Source organism: Crocodylus siamensis, chromosome 5, assembly GCF_052110815.1.
Source record: "Crocodylus siamensis isolate JL-2025a chromosome 5, ASM5211081v1, whole genome shotgun sequence".
Taxonomy (NCBI): Eukaryota; Metazoa; Chordata; order Crocodylia; family Crocodylidae; genus Crocodylus; species Crocodylus siamensis.
In genome coordinates, this window is record NC_143399.1 from 139004361 (window position 1) to 139025927 (window position 21567).

At 37.4% G+C, this 21567-nt stretch overlaps 1 protein-coding gene across 10 annotated transcripts in view; it reads right to left on the reverse strand.

The window, feature by feature from the left end:
- RBMS3 (RNA binding motif single stranded interacting protein 3) overlaps nucleotides 1–21567 on the reverse strand; it is a 1078291-nt gene that overhangs the window by 118550 nt on the left and 938174 nt on the right. For all 10 annotated transcript variants that reach the window (XM_090046479.1, XM_090046485.1, XM_090046477.1 and 7 more), the window contains 2 exons: nucleotides 14427–14533; nucleotides 751–797 (listed from right to left, as the gene is read on the reverse strand). In XM_090046479.1, the coding sequence (XP_089902605.1) occupies nucleotides 751–797; nucleotides 14427–14533 (154 nt within the window). The remainder of the gene's footprint in view (nucleotides 1–750; nucleotides 798–14426; nucleotides 14534–21567) is intronic.

The following is a 21567-nucleotide window of genomic DNA, read 5'->3' on the forward strand; positions in this document are numbered from 1 at the left end:
GGTGTATAGATAAACTCTGATGAGACTATAGAACATTTATTTAGTTAAACAGTTGCTTTCAAGTAGTTCAGAGCCAAAGTACAATCTATTTTAAAGCTAACGTTATCTAGTTTGAAATGTCCCCTGGATTTTAAGGATCTAATTTTTCAAGTCAGGAGATAATTGCTGGCACAATCAGATAGGTAAATGGTTAAATGGCTTAACTGTGCCAGTGTCTACAATTTTTTGTGCCTTTAAACTGTAATTGAAAAATGAAGGAGAGCAGAGTTCAAAATTTTAGTCCTAAATCACTCTTGTTCAAAGCTAATTTAATGTTTTGCCATTAATTAGTATTTCTATTGAGATAATGTAGTGATACTCATCCAACCAGTAGGGGGAACTTAGTTTAATTAACAACTGTATTATATAAACTATGGTAGTATCTTTGATAATTATTTTAAACACATGTTAAATCAATAAAGGGAGAACTTCACTTTTTTTTCATAAGAAGAATAAAATCAGCATTTGACAAATGGAAATGGAAATGATTAGGGAAGACGCCTAATGTTCAGGTAGCTAGTTTAAACAGCAAAAAGTAAAATAACAAATGCAAACTGTGAAATGTACTTAACAACGTATCTTTTTATAGTTTATAAATGCATTATAGAACTAATTTGTTTCTGAATGAGTTTCCCTGAAAGGAAGAGTATTACAAAATAAAAAGAGTACTATAAATAATTTCAAACAGGGAATAGAAAAAATATTACTTACCCGTTCTGTATAGCAGCTGTTGGATCATAAGTCAAAGCCATGCTGGCCTGCACATAGTTAGGGGGGAAAAACAGAGGTTTACTCTGATTGTAGTAAAAATGGCATTAAACATTCTCTTTGAATGCCGTAAAACCCCTTTGCTCAATTTTGATTTATATTGATTTAAGACCACAAAACAAGTTCAGATTCCAGAAAGACTAATTTGGATGATCTGGTTACCTTCACTGACAGAAATAGCCCTGGTCCATTGACTGGGTTTGCATTTTTGCCATTACCTCCCTATGCCATTTAGATTAAATTGTGATCTTAGTTGCATTGGTACAAACAATAACGTGACTGAGGTCATAGAATGACTCCAGTTTTATAGTGACATAACTGACAATGCCAAATTCTGCTACCTGCGAGCCAGGCAGATAGTGGCAGGTAGTTTATAAATATAATCAAACTGGTTCTGGAAGGGTTAAGCTTTATCTTTATCTTTGTTTCAAATACCACACCTTGTCTGACCTGATCAGCATATGATTTCTTTGTGCTGTCAGAAGCAGTTGTAGTTTGTTCATTAGTAAGAGACAAGTAACATAGAATCTGGGCTGTGAAGCAAAAAAGAACAACCAACAGAGAAAAAATAAAAAAATAAAAAAAAAGAAACCAAAACAAGTTCAAACTTTTATGTTATGTTTTTAAAATATGTTTAATGGGACAGGATGGCTACAGAATTTGTTAATGGACTAAATACAGTCCTTCAACCACAGGTCACTGGAACGTATCCAGAGGGTCATTACTACAGTAGCAGATGGTGACCTGTGTGAAATAATTTGGCAATGTGAAAGCAGCTTCTACGTTAACAACTATCCACAGCACCATTACTAAAGATGTTGGCAAGCTCAGCAGAAAAGGCAGGAATCAAATGGAGACCGAACTTGATTTTTTCCACCTTAATTTTAAAGAGGACATCTTTAGTCAGGGTTGAAGCAGGTTTCTGGTGCTATTTGGGAAGCACAATTTCCTGCTTATGGTTCTCCTGCCATTTTCATCTTCTGGGCTCAAATCCATCAACACCACATTCAGTTTGATTTTTTTCTTTAAACATATGAAATGTTTTGTGAAGTATTTTTGGTTTTAAAGTACTGACAAATACTTTTTTGATCTGGAAGTAGGTGGAAGAGAGAAGAAAGGATAGATGTCCGTTGTCCTCCCCTCCCTCCCCCCAGGCCACAGGTACCTAGGAGACCTTTAGATAGATACTGGGATGTGTAGGATATCTATTGAAAACTGGACACAGACTTGGTGATTTATTGACTATGTTTGTACATCCCACACTCTGGATGGGAATTGTGTATGCCCCTAGTCCTATCTATGTGAATACTTAGATAGGCCACTATCTAAGAATGGCCACTGATAATATATAAGCACCTGCTTCCTCTAAGATGGATTTCTTGTGATCAGTAAAAGTGCATGGGCAAACTACTTGGTTTTGCTACTTTACAGGCAAGTAAATATTTATGTAAACATGACGATACAGTTTGATTGGCAATATTTTAAAAATATTTTTTGAAATAGAAAGTCTATTGTAGCCAATAGCCATGATGGTCCAAGAATTGTTTGAGAGGCAAGGATTTCTTAGGATGGTATCTTTTACTGAATCAACTGCATAATTTGAATAGAGTTGGCAAACTTTCAAATGCAAGACCAGCTTCTTCAGGTCTGAGGAGTAAAACCAGCACAGATTAGTAAAACACAGTAGGAAAAGTGGACAGAGAAAGTCCCAGGGGTAGGGCACACACAATTAGCAGAAGGATAGAAATTGATTACTGGGAGATTAAGGCCTAAAAAAAGGGAGGGAAGTCATTATCTCCTTTCCTGTGTGGAAAGAATTCAGGAATCAGGTACGTTATAATGACTGTCTACATGAGCAGTAGACTGTGCAGTTGTTATTGTGCAGTGATTTCGTACTTACGTAAGCATTGCTACCATGCAGTACGGTGCCAACACGGGTTTTTTTCACATGCTACTGCACATTAGCAACAAACAACTATACAGTAGTAACAAGTAGCATCACATCACAGTAAGTGCCCACCAACACTACCACATGGTAGCAACAAGCTTGCTACTGTAGCTTGTTCCTACTGCATAGTAGCATCTTGTGTAGATGTGCCCAATGTGCCATAAAATTTATATTACTGGGTGTATCTACATGTGCAATTAATGTGACTGAATATACTCTGGCTCAATTTGAATGGGAGTAAACTAATCCCAACATCACTGTCTACACGTGCATTTAAGCACAGTAATTCACTGTTTTGCCAGATACCTCTTGTATTTGATGGGACTATCCAGCAGCACAATAAATTAGTCTATTGCACCATAATTGCTGTGTACATGTGGATGGTAATGCTTTACAGTGCAGCAAATGAGTCTGCTGTGCTGTAAAGCATCTGATATAGACGTGCCCATTAAGTCCTTTGGTTTTAGTATCTAGGGCTGCTTATACACACCACAGGGTTTTAATTCGTTTAGTTCTCCCTAAATTGAAACAGTAGGTTTTTAAAAAGTCTACTTCAATTTAAACCAAACTAAACCCCTATGATGTGTACGCAAGGGTGGAGGCCCTATCCTTTCCTGCCTCTCCAGTAGCTTTTTTCTTTTTTCCTCCACAGAGCCTGCCTACACAGGCTGCCACCTGGTTGCATAGCCCCTGAGCTGCACAGGGCCCAGTGCTTCCCTCCATGGCTGTTGCACTGTGCTTGGGTAGCAAACTAAAACCTCAGAGGTGTTTTACCTTGCTATATACCAAAGTTATTTAAAGTGCAATACACTGCCAATAGTGTAAACAGCAACACCATTAAAGCGCAATACGCCACTGACAGTGTGAACAGGAATGCCATTAAAGTGGTGGAAAAGAGCATTTAAAGGCCAATTTTGTGGCGTGTACAAAGGCCCCATTAAGCTTATGTGTTTTTGTTCCCAAGAGTGCCTTTTAAAAGTATTAAGTAGATTTCCCTTGAGTACAAGGACAGAAAGGTCAGAGAAGGAGTGGTTGTTCTGTGAGAAATCTGTTTCTAATGGTGTATATGTGGCTGTCCTTTTTGCGGTTTTTTTCTGTAGGAGTTCGTTCTGGTACATAATTTATGCTTAGTTTCACCCATGTAGTTGCCATTCAGGTATTTGGTGCACTGGATCAGGTATATCTCATTTTGGGAAGGGCATTTGTAGAAACTAGGAATTCTGGTGGTTTTATTATGGGGAGAAGGGGTCTTGATTGTAGAATCAGTGGGGATGTATTGACAGGTTAAGCATTTCTTGCTGAGGCAAGGCTGTATCCCACTTGATGTTGGTTGGGCAATGAGGAATTGGCTGGACAAAGTTGGGGGTTGTTTGAAAGCCAGGAATGGCAGGGCTGGGAATATTTCTTACAAGGTCTGGGCTTTGTTGAGTAAAATTCCTGAAAGGGGAGGAAATGAGGTAATGTGACAGTTTCTTTTGGAAAAGAAATAGAACTAAGTCAAGTGTGGTGCAGGAGTTAAGGCTATTTGAAGCAGTCTCAGTAGAGACATATTATCAAATGGCATGCATAACACCGTAGTTACAAGCATTTTTCATCTGGACATGTGAACAGACCTTTATGAACCAGAAACTGAGCTAGTGTAAATGATATAACTCCATGGATCTATATATGTAGGTGCATAGATAACATATTACATGCATACGTTTCCAGATGTGCCATTTCCATATGTGTCACCATCACGTTCCTTAGATATTACATGCAGGAAGGATAGGGAATACTCTGGAAGTAATGGGCGTATTAAGGCAAAAATGTCAAAGACTGGATTTTAATCTCTTTACTCTACCCTAAACTGCATTTGGTTTATTTGGTGGGAAAGAGCATCAGAATCTGAACCAAAGGCTTTGCTTCTCAAGACTGTAACATTTCTCTAATTATATTTGCTACCAAGTGAAAGTTTTATACTATACAGACAAATCAGACATCCATATGGCAGTAAAACACGTGATGCCTCATCTACTTTTTCCTATCAATATCTTCAACACAACATCCCTCTGTAATTTCATAACTCTGGACAGCTTCAAACAGCAGCAAACAGAGAATTGTTTACTTATTCCCCTTCAAATTGCACACTTCCACTATACAAGATTTCATTGGCCTAAGGCCCAGAAGAAACAATATTTACAGCAGGCCAGAGAAAGATTTATGGTCTAATGTTTCATGATTCATCAGTGCTAGAAACTGATGAGCAACCACAATTTATTGGAAAATCATCCAGGGTCTGGGCCTGGATAATATAAAAACACAATGCAATAATAAAATAACAGGAATACTGAAAATAAAGTTACAGATTTCTAGAACAACATTGCAACAATACAGGGATGAAAGCCACATAATTAATAGGTAAATATTACCATGTTTTTGAACAGCATTAAGATGCAAATATTTTCTTCCTAGTCTTTTTATCCATCACTATTACTTATGCTTTACAGATGAAAAAGGTCTCCCTCATTCTATTGGTATTGGCACTTATTTAATATCCAAGATAGTGGAATGGATGATGAAACACTAACACCAGAAATATTTGTCAGGGAGTTGTTTTTTTAACAAATAACAATCACAATTTTAATACAAGACAGATCAGATAGTGGAAAGATACTTTGCTATGCACTGACATTTGTGGTAGTTTCGTATTTGTGGACACCCTTATAATTTCTATACCCTCAAAATTTCAAATGAAAGGGGAGCAGCTGGAATTATTATTGCAATGACTGGTAGACTTACAATGTAACACACTGCACAAAAATGAATGGACTGTTTGAAGGGAAAAATATTTTTATTAGAACTGTTTAATTCTCTGGTTCCCAAAGTGCCTATTTTATTCAAATGCATGGTAAACACCTGGAAGTAAAACCATTTGTTGAAGACCAAACATGGCCAGCCATTTACTGAAGGCCTAAGAGAAGTACTAATGTACATTGCTGGAAGATCTCCGCAGATTGAGAGAAGACAATACATTTAAGAGCAAAGAAGAAAATACAATCTCAAAAGCACAATTTAAATATCTACTACTAAACCTGTGTTCACAGCTAGTCTATATTAAACCAGTCCGTATTTTTCCTAGTCTATATGATTCCTTTCAGCTTTCTCTCTTCTTGCCCATTTATCTCTCTCACCTACCTGTTGCATATCTTGGATTTTAGCTCCTTCAGACAATCACTATCCTGTCTTTTATGTTTGTACAGCACCTAGCAAAATGGAATTTTGACTAATAGTGTTTCCTTGGTGCTACCTAACTCATCTACATAACTATATAAAAATTAAAAGCTCTTAGGTCTTCCCACTTAGATGGACAGGCAGACAGACAGATAGCAGGATAGCAATGTTTTAATTTTAAGTTAACCTTTCAAAAGTTCTTTTTTAACTAGGTAAAATATAAATGCAGTGTTATTTAAATATTCTATATGCCACATACAGGTCAAAGCTTTCAAGGGAAAAATTTAAAACCTTATATAAGTGATTACTGCATGGAAACGGAAGACTAATTCCATGAAAACTAGCTACTTCTGACCCAAGAATATTAAACATTAATTTTTTTTTTTTATCATGTACGGTGACTGCAGTATTATGCTGCAAGATGCAGCTTCAAAGGCAGGCGTGAAAATAAATATTTGAAATTTTTGCAAATTTCCCAAGAAATGACATTTTCAATATTTTGATACTTTACTTTCTAATTCCTGACCCCAGTAGATGAACAGATTCTAATAAAACAGTCTGCATCTTTCTTAAAATGTAAATCCTTACCTTGAAAAAAGCACAGGAAATGTTAGGAAAATGTGTGCGTCCCTGGAGGGTAAGGGTTTGTTTAGAAAAAGGAACTTTGAAGGCCTTCATTCAACATTTTATTTTGCTGAATTCTAGTTGCAGAAAAAGATGCTCAGTCATTTTTTTTACTCTTTTTTTATGATATAAACACAAATGAGTAAGTGTGTGTCATTAAAAAACACTCTTACACCATCTCATCTGCATTGTTTATGTAAATTGTAATTTGTAAATCTCACAAAGAAACAATTAAGTGGTTATCCAAAATCCTGCACACATCAAAACCCTATGAAATACAGCAGGTTTATTATTTCTCTTTAAATTGTCACTGAACTGTAACAACATGGGCTTTCCCTTGAACAATATTTTTTTTTCACCAAAAAAAGAAAATCAAAAAAAAAAATCCATGGATGATTAGGTCCTTAATTCTGTGAAACATTAGTGGGCAAGTTTCTATAAAAAGCTTTACTAAAATACTATTATCTACTAGATAGATTTTTCTGTTATATCCTGCCACTTCCCCCCCCCACCCTCCAACAACAAAAAAAGTAGAGCTCTCTCTCTGCACGTGCAAATATATAGCAATGACTGCATATTATATATACCTTACATTTTAGGGGCTGGGCAACCAGGAAACCATAATGACCTATACAAGATGCCTGTGCTTCTTCACCAGCTTTGCATCAGCTGCCACTTCCCCTCCAACCTGTCCCTGCCAGATTGATTCTATTGGGTTCTCCAGGTAGCAGTTTCTCCAGGGATGCCTGAAACCAACACTGCAGAGTATAGGCTCTGGAAAAATCATCCAGCTGGGTATGTGTTATATTCTCTGGCAAATCAATTAGAAGGGATACAAGGATGATGCCACTCATCTTTTTCCAAAACCTCTCCTTTCCTCTGGACTCTCCTTTTCAATTTTTCTCATAAGAAGGATGTAATTTGTACACATGGTGGCATGGATGAGCCCTCTGTTAATATGCTACAGTAAATTAAGATTCTCAACACTACAATTGCCGTGCTTAAAAAAAAAAAGTGTTTAGGTATCCGTTTCTAATATCTCTCAAAGCACAAGGATCTTTTTCGTGCTGGTGGCAGATACTGTAATGGAAAACTCTTTGAAGAAGGGAGGGAGGGAGGGAAAAAACAACAATCCAAATGAGAATTGTTTAAAATACTGTTTTAATAAAATAAGCTTACTGGGCAGGAAAGTTAACTTGGCAAGGTTCTTCTCTTTGATTGTTTAAAGCAATTCCGGCAGAAATGTTCCACGTTATTAGAAATATTTCTGAATTTAAAAAAGAAAGACTTAAAAAAAAGAAGAGAAAACCAAACTGTAGACATGACACCTTTTAAATATATGGTGGTATACAAAAGAAACAGGATGTCATCTAGTGAAACATGCTGAGAGACACTCATTTTTATACACATGTGCTCCCCGTGAAGCTTCAAGTACTGTGAAGAAATTGTTTGTTGGCTTATGTCTGAGGGGAAAATATATTATGTTAAAGTCAAATCGAGAAAAGCTGAAGACTAGTGACTTGTGAACCTCAAAGGGTTCAGAGGTAGAGCTTTGAGAAGCAGCCACAAGTTCAGAGCCTCAGTCAAACAATTTGGAACTACTCTCTTGGATCTAAGAAAACTGGACTCAAAATACAACTGCAACTACCTCTTATGTTATTTAGTTATGTCGCCACCACTTTTAGCCAGCACCCGGAAATGCTGAGATGTTCAAATAAATGAAAAAGAAAAGCCTGATCATACCTCTGAGATGCTTTAAGATCTGAACAATGGAGTGAAGTTGTCTCTGCTACGTTTCACCCACTTACTGAACCTCACTACCCACTTAGCTAGGAATATGTAGGGGGACAGCTGGATAGGATTTGGCATGACCACCTTGTATTGAATTTGCTCAGGCATTAATACTGATAGGCTATGGTTTCCAGAGGCTATCATGAACAGGTAAATTACTAGCAATATACAAAAGTGAACTAGGAGCCTGCAAGGGGACTTGCCAGTAGTTTGCCATCACAACTCCTCTGCTGAGATCCCTGGAGATTGTAGGAAAGCTTCAAGGTTTGAGGGCTAAACCTTCTGCTTTTTCTGCATTAGGCAAACTCTGTCCCAAAGAAAGAGGAACAAACCGCATGAGGATAAAATCTTGTGGGATTTCCCTACTACCAGGAGAATCTCCTATCCACAGAGGAAAGAAATCTGAGGCCAAATGACAAAACTCAGCCAAATTTTAATTTAAATGTCCATTGCAGAGCTAAGATCATTCTTATTACATCCAACTACATTAATTTATTTTGAATCAAACTGTCCTTTTTAGCTGTCTTTTATATATTTGAGAGCAATGACAACAAAATCAAAACAGGGCACGATTTTCAAAAGCACTGCGAGTATTAGGAGCACAAGCCACAGTGACTATAAAGAGGATTTGGTTACCAAAGTCAGGTAGGCAGTTTAGCAAATGTCGACCATAATGTCCATCTCTTATGTTTCAGCCACATTTTTAAATCACTACTTTCTACATATTTAATTAATAAGTCTGAAATATTTTTCACTGCTGCATATTTGTTGTCCCTTCTCTTCAGGTTCAGTTCCTTTTTTTTTTTTTTTTTTTTTGCTAAATTAAGCTCAGCGTGAAGAAATGTGTACAAAATACCCTCTAATATGCACGCACTCTATAAATACGATAAATGCCTTTCTTTGTATAGGTTGCAAATACATGTTACTATATGTCTGGACAGGTCTGAAAATTGTCTCTCGGAGAAAAGAATAATCACTTGCCTAGATATTAAATGCATCATTCCTGCACATTGAAGGATATGGAGCACAACGAAGTGCTACCTGTCTCCTTGAAAGCATGAAAAGAAATGTGCTTCTGAGTTATAAATGTACCCAGCACAGACCTACTAATCATTTCTAAATGCCAGAGGCTGGTAAGAAGAGGAGGACTGGCACCAGGATCAGCAACTCTGACTGTCCTCTGATATTGTCTTTACAATACAAGGCGGGACACCCACTCTCACAAATGACCTTCATCTGTCTGTCTCTGAAAAGTATGCTTTGGCATTAAGCAGAATTGCAATGACCAGTAGATCAAAACAGAAAATATTTAGTAGACATTCTATGCTACTGAGGTTTCTTTTTAAACATAATTAAATACATTTGTTCAGTTCTTGAGAATTTTCAGCAATTGCTTGGTTAGAAGTAAACAATTTTTTTGTCTATTGCCGGATGAGAAAAGGCAGTATAACGTAGAAAACATCAGCAACTTTTAGAGATGACAATCAATCAGTGGAAGAATTATCAATAGAAATTCAGAAAATTTACCACACACAACAGGCCAAATTCAGCTCAGGTGGAAACAGATTCATCTCTACTGCCTTTGACAGAGTTGTGTCTGTTCAAAACCACTATAATGAACATGCCTATTTAAAAAGTAATGTAACGAATATAAGAAAAATAATATAGTCATATTGGAATCCCCATTAAATTTGACAGGCACATTTATGTGATCTACCTAGTGCTATGTGAAAAACATGGGTTTTATTTCCATGGCTAAGCTAAAATACTGCAAAAAGAAAAAAATAGTCCAGATTAACCCAAAACAGTAATTTTACAATTATTTTGGTAAAACAAGAATAAAAACATGTCACTTGGATTTCATTGCAGGTTATTTACTCTCCACCATTTTGGTTTTATTTACTCTCCACCATTTTGGAAAAAAAAGAGTTCAATTTTAAAACTTTTGGTTTCAAAACTGTCTAAACAACATTTTTAATGGAATATTTTACTTTTAAAATGTCACAATGAAAAACATTAATATTTTAAAACTTCTCTTGCATCCCTTTTAGCCAAGCTTATTCAACGAATTGGACTAGATACTGTATTTTATTCCTGAAAACTGTTGATTTAGCATTTTTGACAAGATTATCCAGCTCTACATTTGTCTATCATAATTAAATATATGATTATATCAAATAAACATGTTTCATTGACATTATTAATGTGCTGCTCTCTCCCTCTCCTTCACTCTTCAGTGTAGTTTTGGCAGGGGTATTTTCAAAAGAATGGTTCTGAATCTCCTTTCATTTATACTGGTGTGAACCAGTGGAGTTTCACTGATATAGAGCTAGTGCGAGTTAGAAGAGTATTACGACAAAATTCCCCTGATGTATTTCAAATATTTTTGAGCTTCATTTTACTTGTAGTATACCCATAGCAGAGTACTGATTTCATCATTCTCTAAGGGTATATGCAGCTATTACAATTAGATTAAACTAAGCCCTTCCAGACCCAGCTGCCCCAAAACACCAGAGCACAAGTTAGTGGGTGTTTTAAAGATGCCCTCTGAGCTTCCTTGATCCTGGTGCTTCTTTGTGCATTCATGTCCTCTATCCATGCACTGGACGAGAGAAAGCTCTAACTTAGGATGTTTTCCAGCCTTCACAAGGGGCTCAAAAGGCATCTCTGGTGATCAAGAGTCTTTGGGTAATTCGGATATCTTTTAATTAAACCAATTCAAATAGTTGGAAAAATGCTTTTTTGCAAGCTTTTGGGTATAAATGAGTGTGGCAAAGGGGCATCCTGGCTTATTCTTTTTATATTTTTAGCTAACACCACAGGCAGTTTTTGGCCTAGGGGATCCTATTCCAGTTTTCATTCCAAAATCAAGGTGATCCTTCTAGCCTGATTAAAAGAAATTTATGGCCAGATTATGCTTGTGATGTGATATGCAGTGGCTGCACTATACCCGATAGAATTTAACCAAAAATTATGATATTTTGTTATATTTTAAGCAATTTTTGCAAATGTATATCAGGAATATAATATTTGTATTGCATTCATCACAATGATCTGAAAACACTTCAGAAAATAAATAATCTCTTATTTGATTCTATAGTAGCTCACCAAAAAGGAAACCTACAGATACGAGAATAGAATGAACAGAGATTTATTGGATTCACTGCAGTGATTTATCCTTTATAACTAAATCTCCTACCTTTTTAAAAAAAACATCAGAGTATTGTGCACATCTGTCTGTTTCTACTTTGCATACTCAAACTTGAGGCCTGCAACAAAAATGCCAGTGTCACTTCTCTGGCATCTCGCTTCCCAACAATAACTCTTAAATGCATTTGGCATTAATGATGATCAAACCTCAAAACCTTTAGAAATTCTATTCAGCTTACCATCCAAGATTACAAATGCTTATTTGAATAATAGCCAAATACATTTTGCTCTGGAAACTGAATCTCACATGATTTGCCATGTTGAAAATATTAAGGGAATAATCTTGGATAGCATTTCAGTGCTTTTATTTTTTGGATGGAACTATGAAAAGATAGAGGTGCAGCAAGTATTTTACCTATAATTTATCTATAACCAGAACTCTGACCTCCGTTTTCTGGATAATTATTTCTCACTGTCCACCATATATATTGGTTAAATAAATTCTAATTGACAGCAATATTATTCCATTTACAGCCTACTACACCAAAGTGATTCCATTTACAGCCTACTACACCAAAAAAATGACCAACATGTCTTCGTTGCTTACCAGCAAAGGGAAACATCATTACCTTTCAAATAGTTAGAGTAATCCCCAAAAGCATTTTATGTTGTGAATGCATGAAATGCTTGAAATGCCTGGCTATGTTACATATATATGATAAAATGTATTATCATCCAAATTGGCTCAGCTAGAAGCTCACACCTCCATTTATTTGCAATCTTTCCAAGTTGGTTTTGCATCTGCCTACAGTGTGTGTGTGTGTGTGTGTGTGTGTGTGTGTCTAAACAGTACATTTTCAGTGATCCCAGCTTTACATTTTGAGAGTTCAACTGTAAAACAACAGTAATGAGTGCTGTCCCAAAATACCAATTTTTTTTTAAATCAAAAGATTAACAAATTAAGTAAATCCTGTTCATAAAACATCAGTGTAATACTGATCTGAAATCACTCCATCCTGCTAACTATAGCTGCAGATATATCATGCCCTGGGCCAAAGTCCCTTGGTAGCAGGCATGATGGTGTCATATCAGCTTTAACATTACATTCAATTGTTTATTGATTTTAAAAAACATCATGGAATAGGACAGCTGATATGATAGGCTGCAATAGCATGTATTGTAGAAACAAGGATTTACAAGCATTTTAAAGTATGGCTTGTTGACTATATAGACATTTTAAGTGCCTATATCTGTAACTGTCTTTAGAGTCTTTTACTTTATGGTCTATTGTGTCAAGACCTTCTTGGGAACTCTTTATTTAATAGATACTTAACATAATGCCATGATACAACAAAGGAGATGTTACAGTTTTTTAGATTAGTGGCATAACCGACTATAATGACCCTTCTGATGCCATTTCAGTCTTCTACATTAATGTGGCTGCCATGCCGGCATTCTTACCCCACAGAGCTAAAAAATTACTTGGCATATTTTTGTTGGAAGAGTGTGCAGCAACTGCTTTGCTAAAGTGAGCAACTCATATTCTTTCAAGATGCCATTTTGTTTATTTTAGAAGTTTAGTGGTAGTGCTACAATACATGTTTCATGGACTAATGGTCTGAAAAATATCAGCTAACAAAATCAAGCTAGTGAAGAATATAAAATCCTACCTAAAACCACTAACTTTGTAAATTACATATGGTCAAACTTGTTTTATTAATGTACACGCACACACGTTCATAAAGCTTTAACTCTCATGGGCCACATTTCAGCAGCAAATAAAACTTTTTGTCAACCAAAGGGATTAACTCCACGAAGGGGCATGTAGGATAGAAATACCTTCATGACTTTCATTTTAGAAGCTATAAAAATGTGCAAAATTGTACTGCCACCAAATGTACTTCATTGATTCAAATGACTTTATACTATTCACAAAGAATAAGAAAACCCTTAAAGACTCAGAAGAAATTTCTTTCTTATTTGAAACATACATGGAGTCATTTTGGGTGCAAGGACATGGGGTTGGCATTTCAGTAGTTAAACATTTACAGAAATGAAAGGAAGCCACTAACAAATTATCTTAGTCTCATACTGGGCATTAATGCTCCTTTTCTAGTGAGCATTAAATTGGTACTTCCAATGTGGAGTACTAAATTAATGCGCATTAAGCTGTGCTAATGTACAGTAGTGCATTTGCATGCTTTATTAGTGACATTTAATGTACAGTAGACTATTTTACTACTCATTAGCGCAATGTTATGGTTTTTTACATGGCTTTTTAATGTGCAATAAAATAGTCTACTGCACATCAATAGTCTACACTGAAAGTAGAAACTGATGAATTGTGAACTTTCTTGTCTATCAACTGAAAAAAGATCCCAATTCAGACTTGCAGAAGCAATTGAAATATTCTTTCACTGAATCTGAATGTGGGTGCAAGTTTCTTTTTCTGTTTTTGTAAGTTAAATATTCTGGTGGGTGGTAATACTTCTGTCACAGGGTACCACTTCGAAAATACTTTATACTATCAAAGGTTTTCATTGCATTCCTTAGTTGAGCTGTAAATATGTCTTCAAGTGTTATGGTAAAACGCAGAGAACTCAACTGCTTCTGATATATCTGTAAAAGTTCACCAAGTTCAAATCTGGTTACAGACAGGGAGCTCCTGATTTGGCAATGCTGAAGTCATTTATATGGTTGTGTAATTTTTCTTATGGCAACTTTATAGTTGGTACATTAATATAAGACTCGCTTTCCCTCTCACTCACTGCCTTTTTGAAGTCTTTGGATTTAACATTGAGCCTGACTTGATTATGGCCCTGAGAGCCAGTCCAACAGGTCTTGTAGGTGTCTCCTCCCCACTGACGGGTAATGATTATTGAATGTCACTCACCTCTCCTTCTCTTGGCCACGGCCTTCCATTCTGTGTGTATTTGCTTTGATTCTGTCGCTTCTTTTGCCCTCCATCAGCAAATTTACACAGCAAAGGCTCAGTGGGGGCTGTGAAGACAAGAAAACCAGTGTACATTAGCAACCCCACAAAGAAAGTGATTATACCAGTAACAGTAATGCTTTGTAATACTGATTTTTTGAAGTAAAACCTTGCCATCTGCAGATATTTTTTTGCCTCTCTTAGCCTTTACTCCACTGGCAGCTGTTCTCACTAACTAAGCTTCAAAAAACATATATTGGCAAACCTTAAAAGAATATAACAAATATTGTTGAAAAAATAATCAGCCTACGCAGAATGTTAAGTCACTATAGAAGAATACTAGAGTTAGGCATTAGTTCCAGTTATTCTAGACACATATTCATTACTAGCATTTCTGTGAGGATAAACATTACTTTATTAAACCATCTCTTTATTTTATTGTAAAAAGCTTGGTTTTGGAAATAAGTATTTTCATAATTACTTCCATGTTTCAGGGGTGCTGGCTGTGTTGGTCTAAGGACATAGGCAGACAGGTTATTTGGGTAAATGTAATATCTTTTATTAGGCCAACTAACAAGTTGGAATTTTTTTTATTTACAAGCTTTTGGGCACAAACACCCTTCTTCAGGCACAAGGAGAGCCTACTAATGTTTGTGTACTCTTGGGTAGAACAGAAGCTTAAGGCAATATGCAAAATGCAGGTCTGTGAATTCCTCCCTTTTACCTACCTGCCTCATACCCATTAACACCCATGACCTCTGATCTTCCATACCACGCACTTGCATTTTCACAGACCTGCATTTTGCTGTAAGCTTCTATTCAACCCAAGAGTACACAAACACCAGCAGACTCTCCCTGTGCCTGAAGAAGGGTTTTTGTGCCCGAAAGCTTGTAAAGAACCATTTTTCCAACTATTGAGCTGGTCTAAATAAAGGCTATCACATTTACCCAAAGAACCTCATCTTCATAATTACTGTATTTCTCAGCCCCTAATTCTCCAAGATCCAAATACATAAAATAAATATAATAAAATCAAAGAAGAATTCTGCCAAACACTATCCAACTTGCTTTGTTTTCCTTTTAACTCCTAACTTTTAAGAGAGCTGGCAGCGAAGGCGCCTCCTTCCTACTCTGACTGGAATCTGGTTTCTGAGGCTGCAAACAGGAATTGCTCCTCTGCCAACATAATCATTTTTATAGAATTACAAAACCTGAGTGAACAGATGTCCTTGTCCCTTGCCACTCCCCAAATGCCCAAAAATGGTGGCATTATGATTCCTAATAAGTTTGTTCTGCTCTCTTGCAGCAGATACCTGTTCAGCTATGACATGCGGCTGCAGGTAGCCTGAGACTGACCCCACTCTCCAGACATGTAGGACAAGCACTTCTGGGGCTTCAGGGGCCTGATCTCATGGGACAATGGCCACAGGTGCCTGACCCTCCAGGGATTCTCTGTGCCTGCGGATGTGTATCCCAGGAACTCCCCTGCAGGGGATCCAGGGCTGCTCAGCTGCAAATGTAAAGCAGAGAATGCATGGGGTTCACTGGGTACTGGGGCCAGGCATGAGGGGCTGTTATCCCACAGGGTTGGGCCCCTGAAGCCCCAGAAGTAACAGGGAATTGATCCTGCAGGAACAACCCCAGGTGATGTCTGTCTCTACCAATCACCTGTTGATCATCTATGCCAGGGCACGTCCCAGCAAAGTCAATTTAGTCACAAAAATGACGTCTACTTGTAGCCTGAGGATAAACTAGTTACCAAAGGCTAGTGAACTGGTGAGCAAAGAATAATTGAAAATGCCACAACACAGAAAAGAAAACATAACAGAAGCACTAGCAATGAAAATTGCACCAGGTACAACAGGATGGAAAAAGTTTGCAACTTGGCAACTTTGCCTATCTATCTAATTTTAGGGTGTTCTTGATGCTTTCAATATTGTTCCTTTAAGTTGTAGGTGAGGGTTTGCAGTGTCAATATGGGCAGGTCCTTCATTTTCGATTCCCTGCAAGTGGAGGGGATGACTCAATTCCCCAGGAGACCTATCTAGTCCTATGTTCCTATGATTTATAACAGTATGCAGTCAAAGTCACAGATTGGCTTTCTGACTGGATTTAAGATCTTGATTGTCCCTGGACTTTCAAGAGAACCATCTCCCACTCCTGTCACTGCAGTGCCTGTCAGGCTGTTACTACAATCAGTCAGAACAATGGATAAGTAAACCACTACTTGTACTAAACCTTAAAAGATTTGGTTCAAGTAAACCTCAAGGCAATCCCATGCTTAGATCACTGCACCCAAGTCTGCATATCCTAGCTCCCAAGCTGGGAACTAGTGTAGCCATATTGGATGGGTACTGTGTGCAGCGTCAATAAACTGTACCTGTCCTTAATCTTTGGGAGCTAGAATGCGCAGAGAGAGCTCGGCATGTATCAGCAGGGAATTGCCTTGCACAATGTAGATGTACACAATATGAGGCTTCACAGCTGAACCTTGTCAGAAATGTCCAAAATTCTTGCATCTATAGATCCCAAATTAAAAACACATAAGAAATGAGCTTCTCACAGAGTCTTGCTGGAAAACAGGAATTTGATTTTATGATAAATTTGGAGGCTTGTAATCTGCTTGCAATCTGAGGTTCATCTCAGACTAACCAACAACCCACTGGTTAGGTGCCTCATATGGGAAATTCATGTTCAAATACATCTTGCCTGAGGTGGACCTAATCTTGGATCTATTGGCTCGTTTGGGGTTGGACTCTCTTGACCAGGAATTCCATTCTGGGTCTCAATTTACATTGGCTCCTCAATTTACACCTTCATTGACTGGCTTTCTTGCATCATACTAGCCTTTGGCTTCTTTACTATTCATTGCATCCAGGAAGAGCACCCACCAACTATAGATGCTTCCTCAGCCTGACAAAGGGTATTTATACCAGAAAGCTTGCTAAAAAGAATTTTTCCAACTATTTGAGTTGGTCTAATAAGAGATATCAGATTTACCCAAAGAACCTTGTCATCCTGGGCCCCAGAAATTTTCATAGCAAAATAGCCATAGAAACAGTATGTTTCTATTAAAAGTTTGGGGTTTGATTAACTGGCATTTCCCAATGGGAAAGCACAAGACCATTTTTTCTTACTTCCAATACTTCCAGTTCTTGTTTCTGAGTTGGGTAGAAATACCATGATAATATATTTTCTGATACTATTTTGAAAGTTTTGCTTTTGACAGGCTCCTAGAAGTGCAGAGATATGCAAGAAATGGCACTAACTTTCTACTTTCATTATGAAAACAGCATTGCTCAGTTAAAGTTACAAGTTCTCTTAACAGATGAACCAATTTGCCCTTCTCCCTCCATTTAATAGCAGATAAATGATTAGAATGGCCCATGCTTATAAAACATAGATTTAAATTGCCAACACTTAAAGACGATAACCAAGCATTAAGATACATATAGACTCCTATATTACAACTACAAATTCTCATTGGGAAAGGATCTCTATGGCTAGATCTGAAGCTTTAACAGCTTCATTTTTCATTAAAGAGCCCATTCTACCAGGCTGGTAATTTCCAAGGTCACTAGAAATTGAACTGTAGGGAACAATCTATTATTGACAGTGAGATAGACTAGATGACCCATGAGGTCTTTTCCCACCTCTGACTTCTATTATTGAATAAGATTTTGGTATGGGCAATGCTCAGCCCATTTTATATTAAATATAAAATAATGAAGGTTTAAAAGCCTTCAGGTGGCTGTGGGAATTCTCTTAGCAGATGGGTGGATTCCAGGTGTCTGATTATCCTGGACATCCATCACTAGAAAAAAGTAATCCCTGTGTGGCCTATACAGAGACACTGAGGCACAGATTCATTTCAGACCTACAAGTGCCTCCAAGTATACATTGCTACCCCTAAAATCTAAGGGTCTTGCTCCAGGGGGATGATCCAAAATATCAGGGTCAGGCACCAAGCCTCTTCTACAGTGAACAGGGACCCCTGACTGCCTCCCAAGAGTGATCCAGATCACTGAGGTGCTCAGTTCAGAAGTGCCTATATAGCTAGTCATTAAGAAATACTTCACATAAAGTTTTGTCTGGACTCTCATTTTAGTCAAGAGTGTAAACATTGAATTCAGGGAAGCCGGACATGCTCTGTCATTTCAGGATCCGGACATGTTAGAAACTGCAAATGCCTGAGTGCCTCCATGGTACAGGAATTGTGTTCACTATAAAACACAGCACTTCTCTCCTTTACTCTTGAGAAGAGACAGTGGTGATGGTGCAAACTTTGTGCCTAATAACCTAAATATAAGAACACTTACTTCATGGGATTCAAACTCACTCTCCCACGTTTCCTAGAAAGTTTCCTAACAGTTAGTCCAGTGGTGCTTAAAGTACAGTTTATAGGTCGGATCCAGACCATGGAGCCAAGTCATTTGGCCAGTGGGGCGCCTCTGGCCCACCAGGTATGTGGTGGTGGTAGAGTAGTGGCAATGTTAATTGCTTTCAGTGACAAATGGCCACCAAACATGCTATCTCCACTTAAGAAATCAGGGACAAAGATTTTAGACACCTCCCACACTGACTTGGATTGAAATAGAGTTTAGGAAGGAGTTGACTGCCTTGGTGGCTGATCCAGGTTATTTCTGAGCATGTGCAGTAGTCCAAATCTAGGGATTTTTTCAAACCAAAGTGGAGGTACCTAATGAAAGTGGGCACTTAAGTGGTGTTGCAAATTTTGTAGAATAGGTGTTTAACTTCTGCCTCATTTTTGTTTTACATACCTTTGGGTCTGGTCTTAAGATCACCAGTTAACATACACACAAGGCACATAAGTTTTTAACCTGTTATAGAAAGTTAAGAGATCCTTTTATGTATACTAGCAAACCACAAAAAAGAGGTGCTGGCCATATTTAGGCTTCCACATAGCTGCTAGTTCCACATTTTTCAGTAGTTTCTTATTTGATGGCATATAACTGCTCCAAGTTGGCTGAGGAGAGATAGGCACAGGTCTCTGAGCAAATTGAAGCTGTTCTTTAAAAATGTACCAACTCTTCTACAGTGGAATAAGGATAAGGATAGGATGTTCTGAAGGGTCAGACTGCTGCATGGGAGAGTCCACTTCTCTACAGCAAATTATAAGGAATTGTGAGAAAAAAAAAATCAACCTTTGCCAAATGTAATCAACCTTAAGGCAAATGTAAGGACAGGAAAATTGATTGTCAGGATGGGAAAGTCTGGTTTAATTATAAGGAAAACCTGAATGTAGCACTTTACATTCATGAAACAATTTATTAACTTCCCTGGCACATTCCTTAATAATAATATAATGCATAACTAGGGAACTAGGGCTTAATTCTGTAGTCAACACAAAAGTGTAAAGAAAATAAAACAATGAGCTCAGACCAAAAATAGGGAATAGGACATTTTAGAATGAATTCCCTGGTTTGCAAGCCAACCCTGACCCCAGTGAAACTCAGATGTATTCCCTAACAGTTCACTATCTCAGTCAAGCATAGGCCAAGTCTAGTAATGTTCTGACACCACCACTTCACACTCACAATGTGACCCTTAGAGTGAGAGAGTAGATAGATGGACTGGAGCTGATATATCTGTGCTGACAGGAGTTACCTGGCCAGCTGTGGCCAGTTCCTTTTATACATTTTGAATGGCACAATGGGGTCAGACAGGATTATGTACTCCAGCTTTAAAACATAGTTGTTTGTGTGCTGTGTGTGTTTTTATAAAGGGTAAAGTAGGGGACACTTCACCCCCTGGGACTTTAAAATTGATGCTTAACAAAATTCATGTGCTCTAATCCATGTATACAAGAGAACAATTCTGGACAGGGGATGGAGTCACTGTCCTATTGTAGTAATGCTATTCAATCTTTTACTTCTATTATTTGGTGAAAAGATCATTTGCTGCAAGTGAAACAATGGAGGGTTTTTTAAAGACAGAAAATAACCATCCAAACAGGCCTTGAACTGTGGCAGCAGGTGTGATCCATATATTCTGATACTATATGCCATAAAGACCTCAATGGTAATAAATGATTAGGGCCTAAATTTGACTTCTTATTCAAGGAAGCACCTCCAGAAGCATAGCATAATCTGTGTATCCATATATCTTGCTGGGGTCTGAGTTCGCTTCTAATGAAAGAGGCAAATACCAGCTAGGAAAGTACTATCACTATTCCCTGAAGCACCTGTGGTACTCTTTGAAATCCTCCATTTACAAAATGACCATTTTCAATCTCATCTAAACTTAAAAAAAAAGCAAATGAGAGCTCAGAGGCAAGGATTTTTGTGGGTAGTATCTTTTATTGGATGAAATGCATGGTTGGGATAGACCTAAGTCTAATCTCAAGCTTTTGAATGAAGTGCATTCTTCTTCAGGTCTAAGTACTTGGATGCAACTATCTGCATGCATTTAAAAAACATTACAGGCAGGGGTGGATCTAGGATTTTGAAAGTGGGGGTGTAGGTGGTGTGATGCATCATCCCACATAACACAACACACATTTTTCTCTAGGAAAAAGAAACTGTATGCTTTACTACTACGCTAGATGCCTAGGGCTATATTATTTAGTTTAAGATCAAAGGAAAAACAAATATAACTTTATTGGAATGTGCATGCATTTGCTATACCATATATTACATATAAAAAACCCCACCAAACTAGGCAAAATAATCAAAAGATATTATTTGTTTAGTCCTGTTGTCATTAAAGTTAAATGTACATCTCTTTCAGATTCATAAAACAAAAGCTAGCTTTCTTGAGCATCTTGACAGTGCATCCAATGCTTCACTGTCAGTCATTTCCACACTTGAATTATTAATGTTCACTTGAATTAACATTTCCACAGCTGAGTTGATGCTCTTAGCTAGAGTTGTAAACAAGTATGCAGGCCTGTGAAATAAGACCTACATTATGAGAAGTAGATAATAGTAGAATTGCAGAAGAAAGAATAGCTTGATTAGTAGAACATCAAGACCATTAAAAAAGTGAGAGGTTCATTAACGCCTGTGCAATGAGTTTAGAAATAATCAGATAGATTACAATGAGCCAAAGTGAAGTGGGTCCCTCACTGCTGCCTGACTAT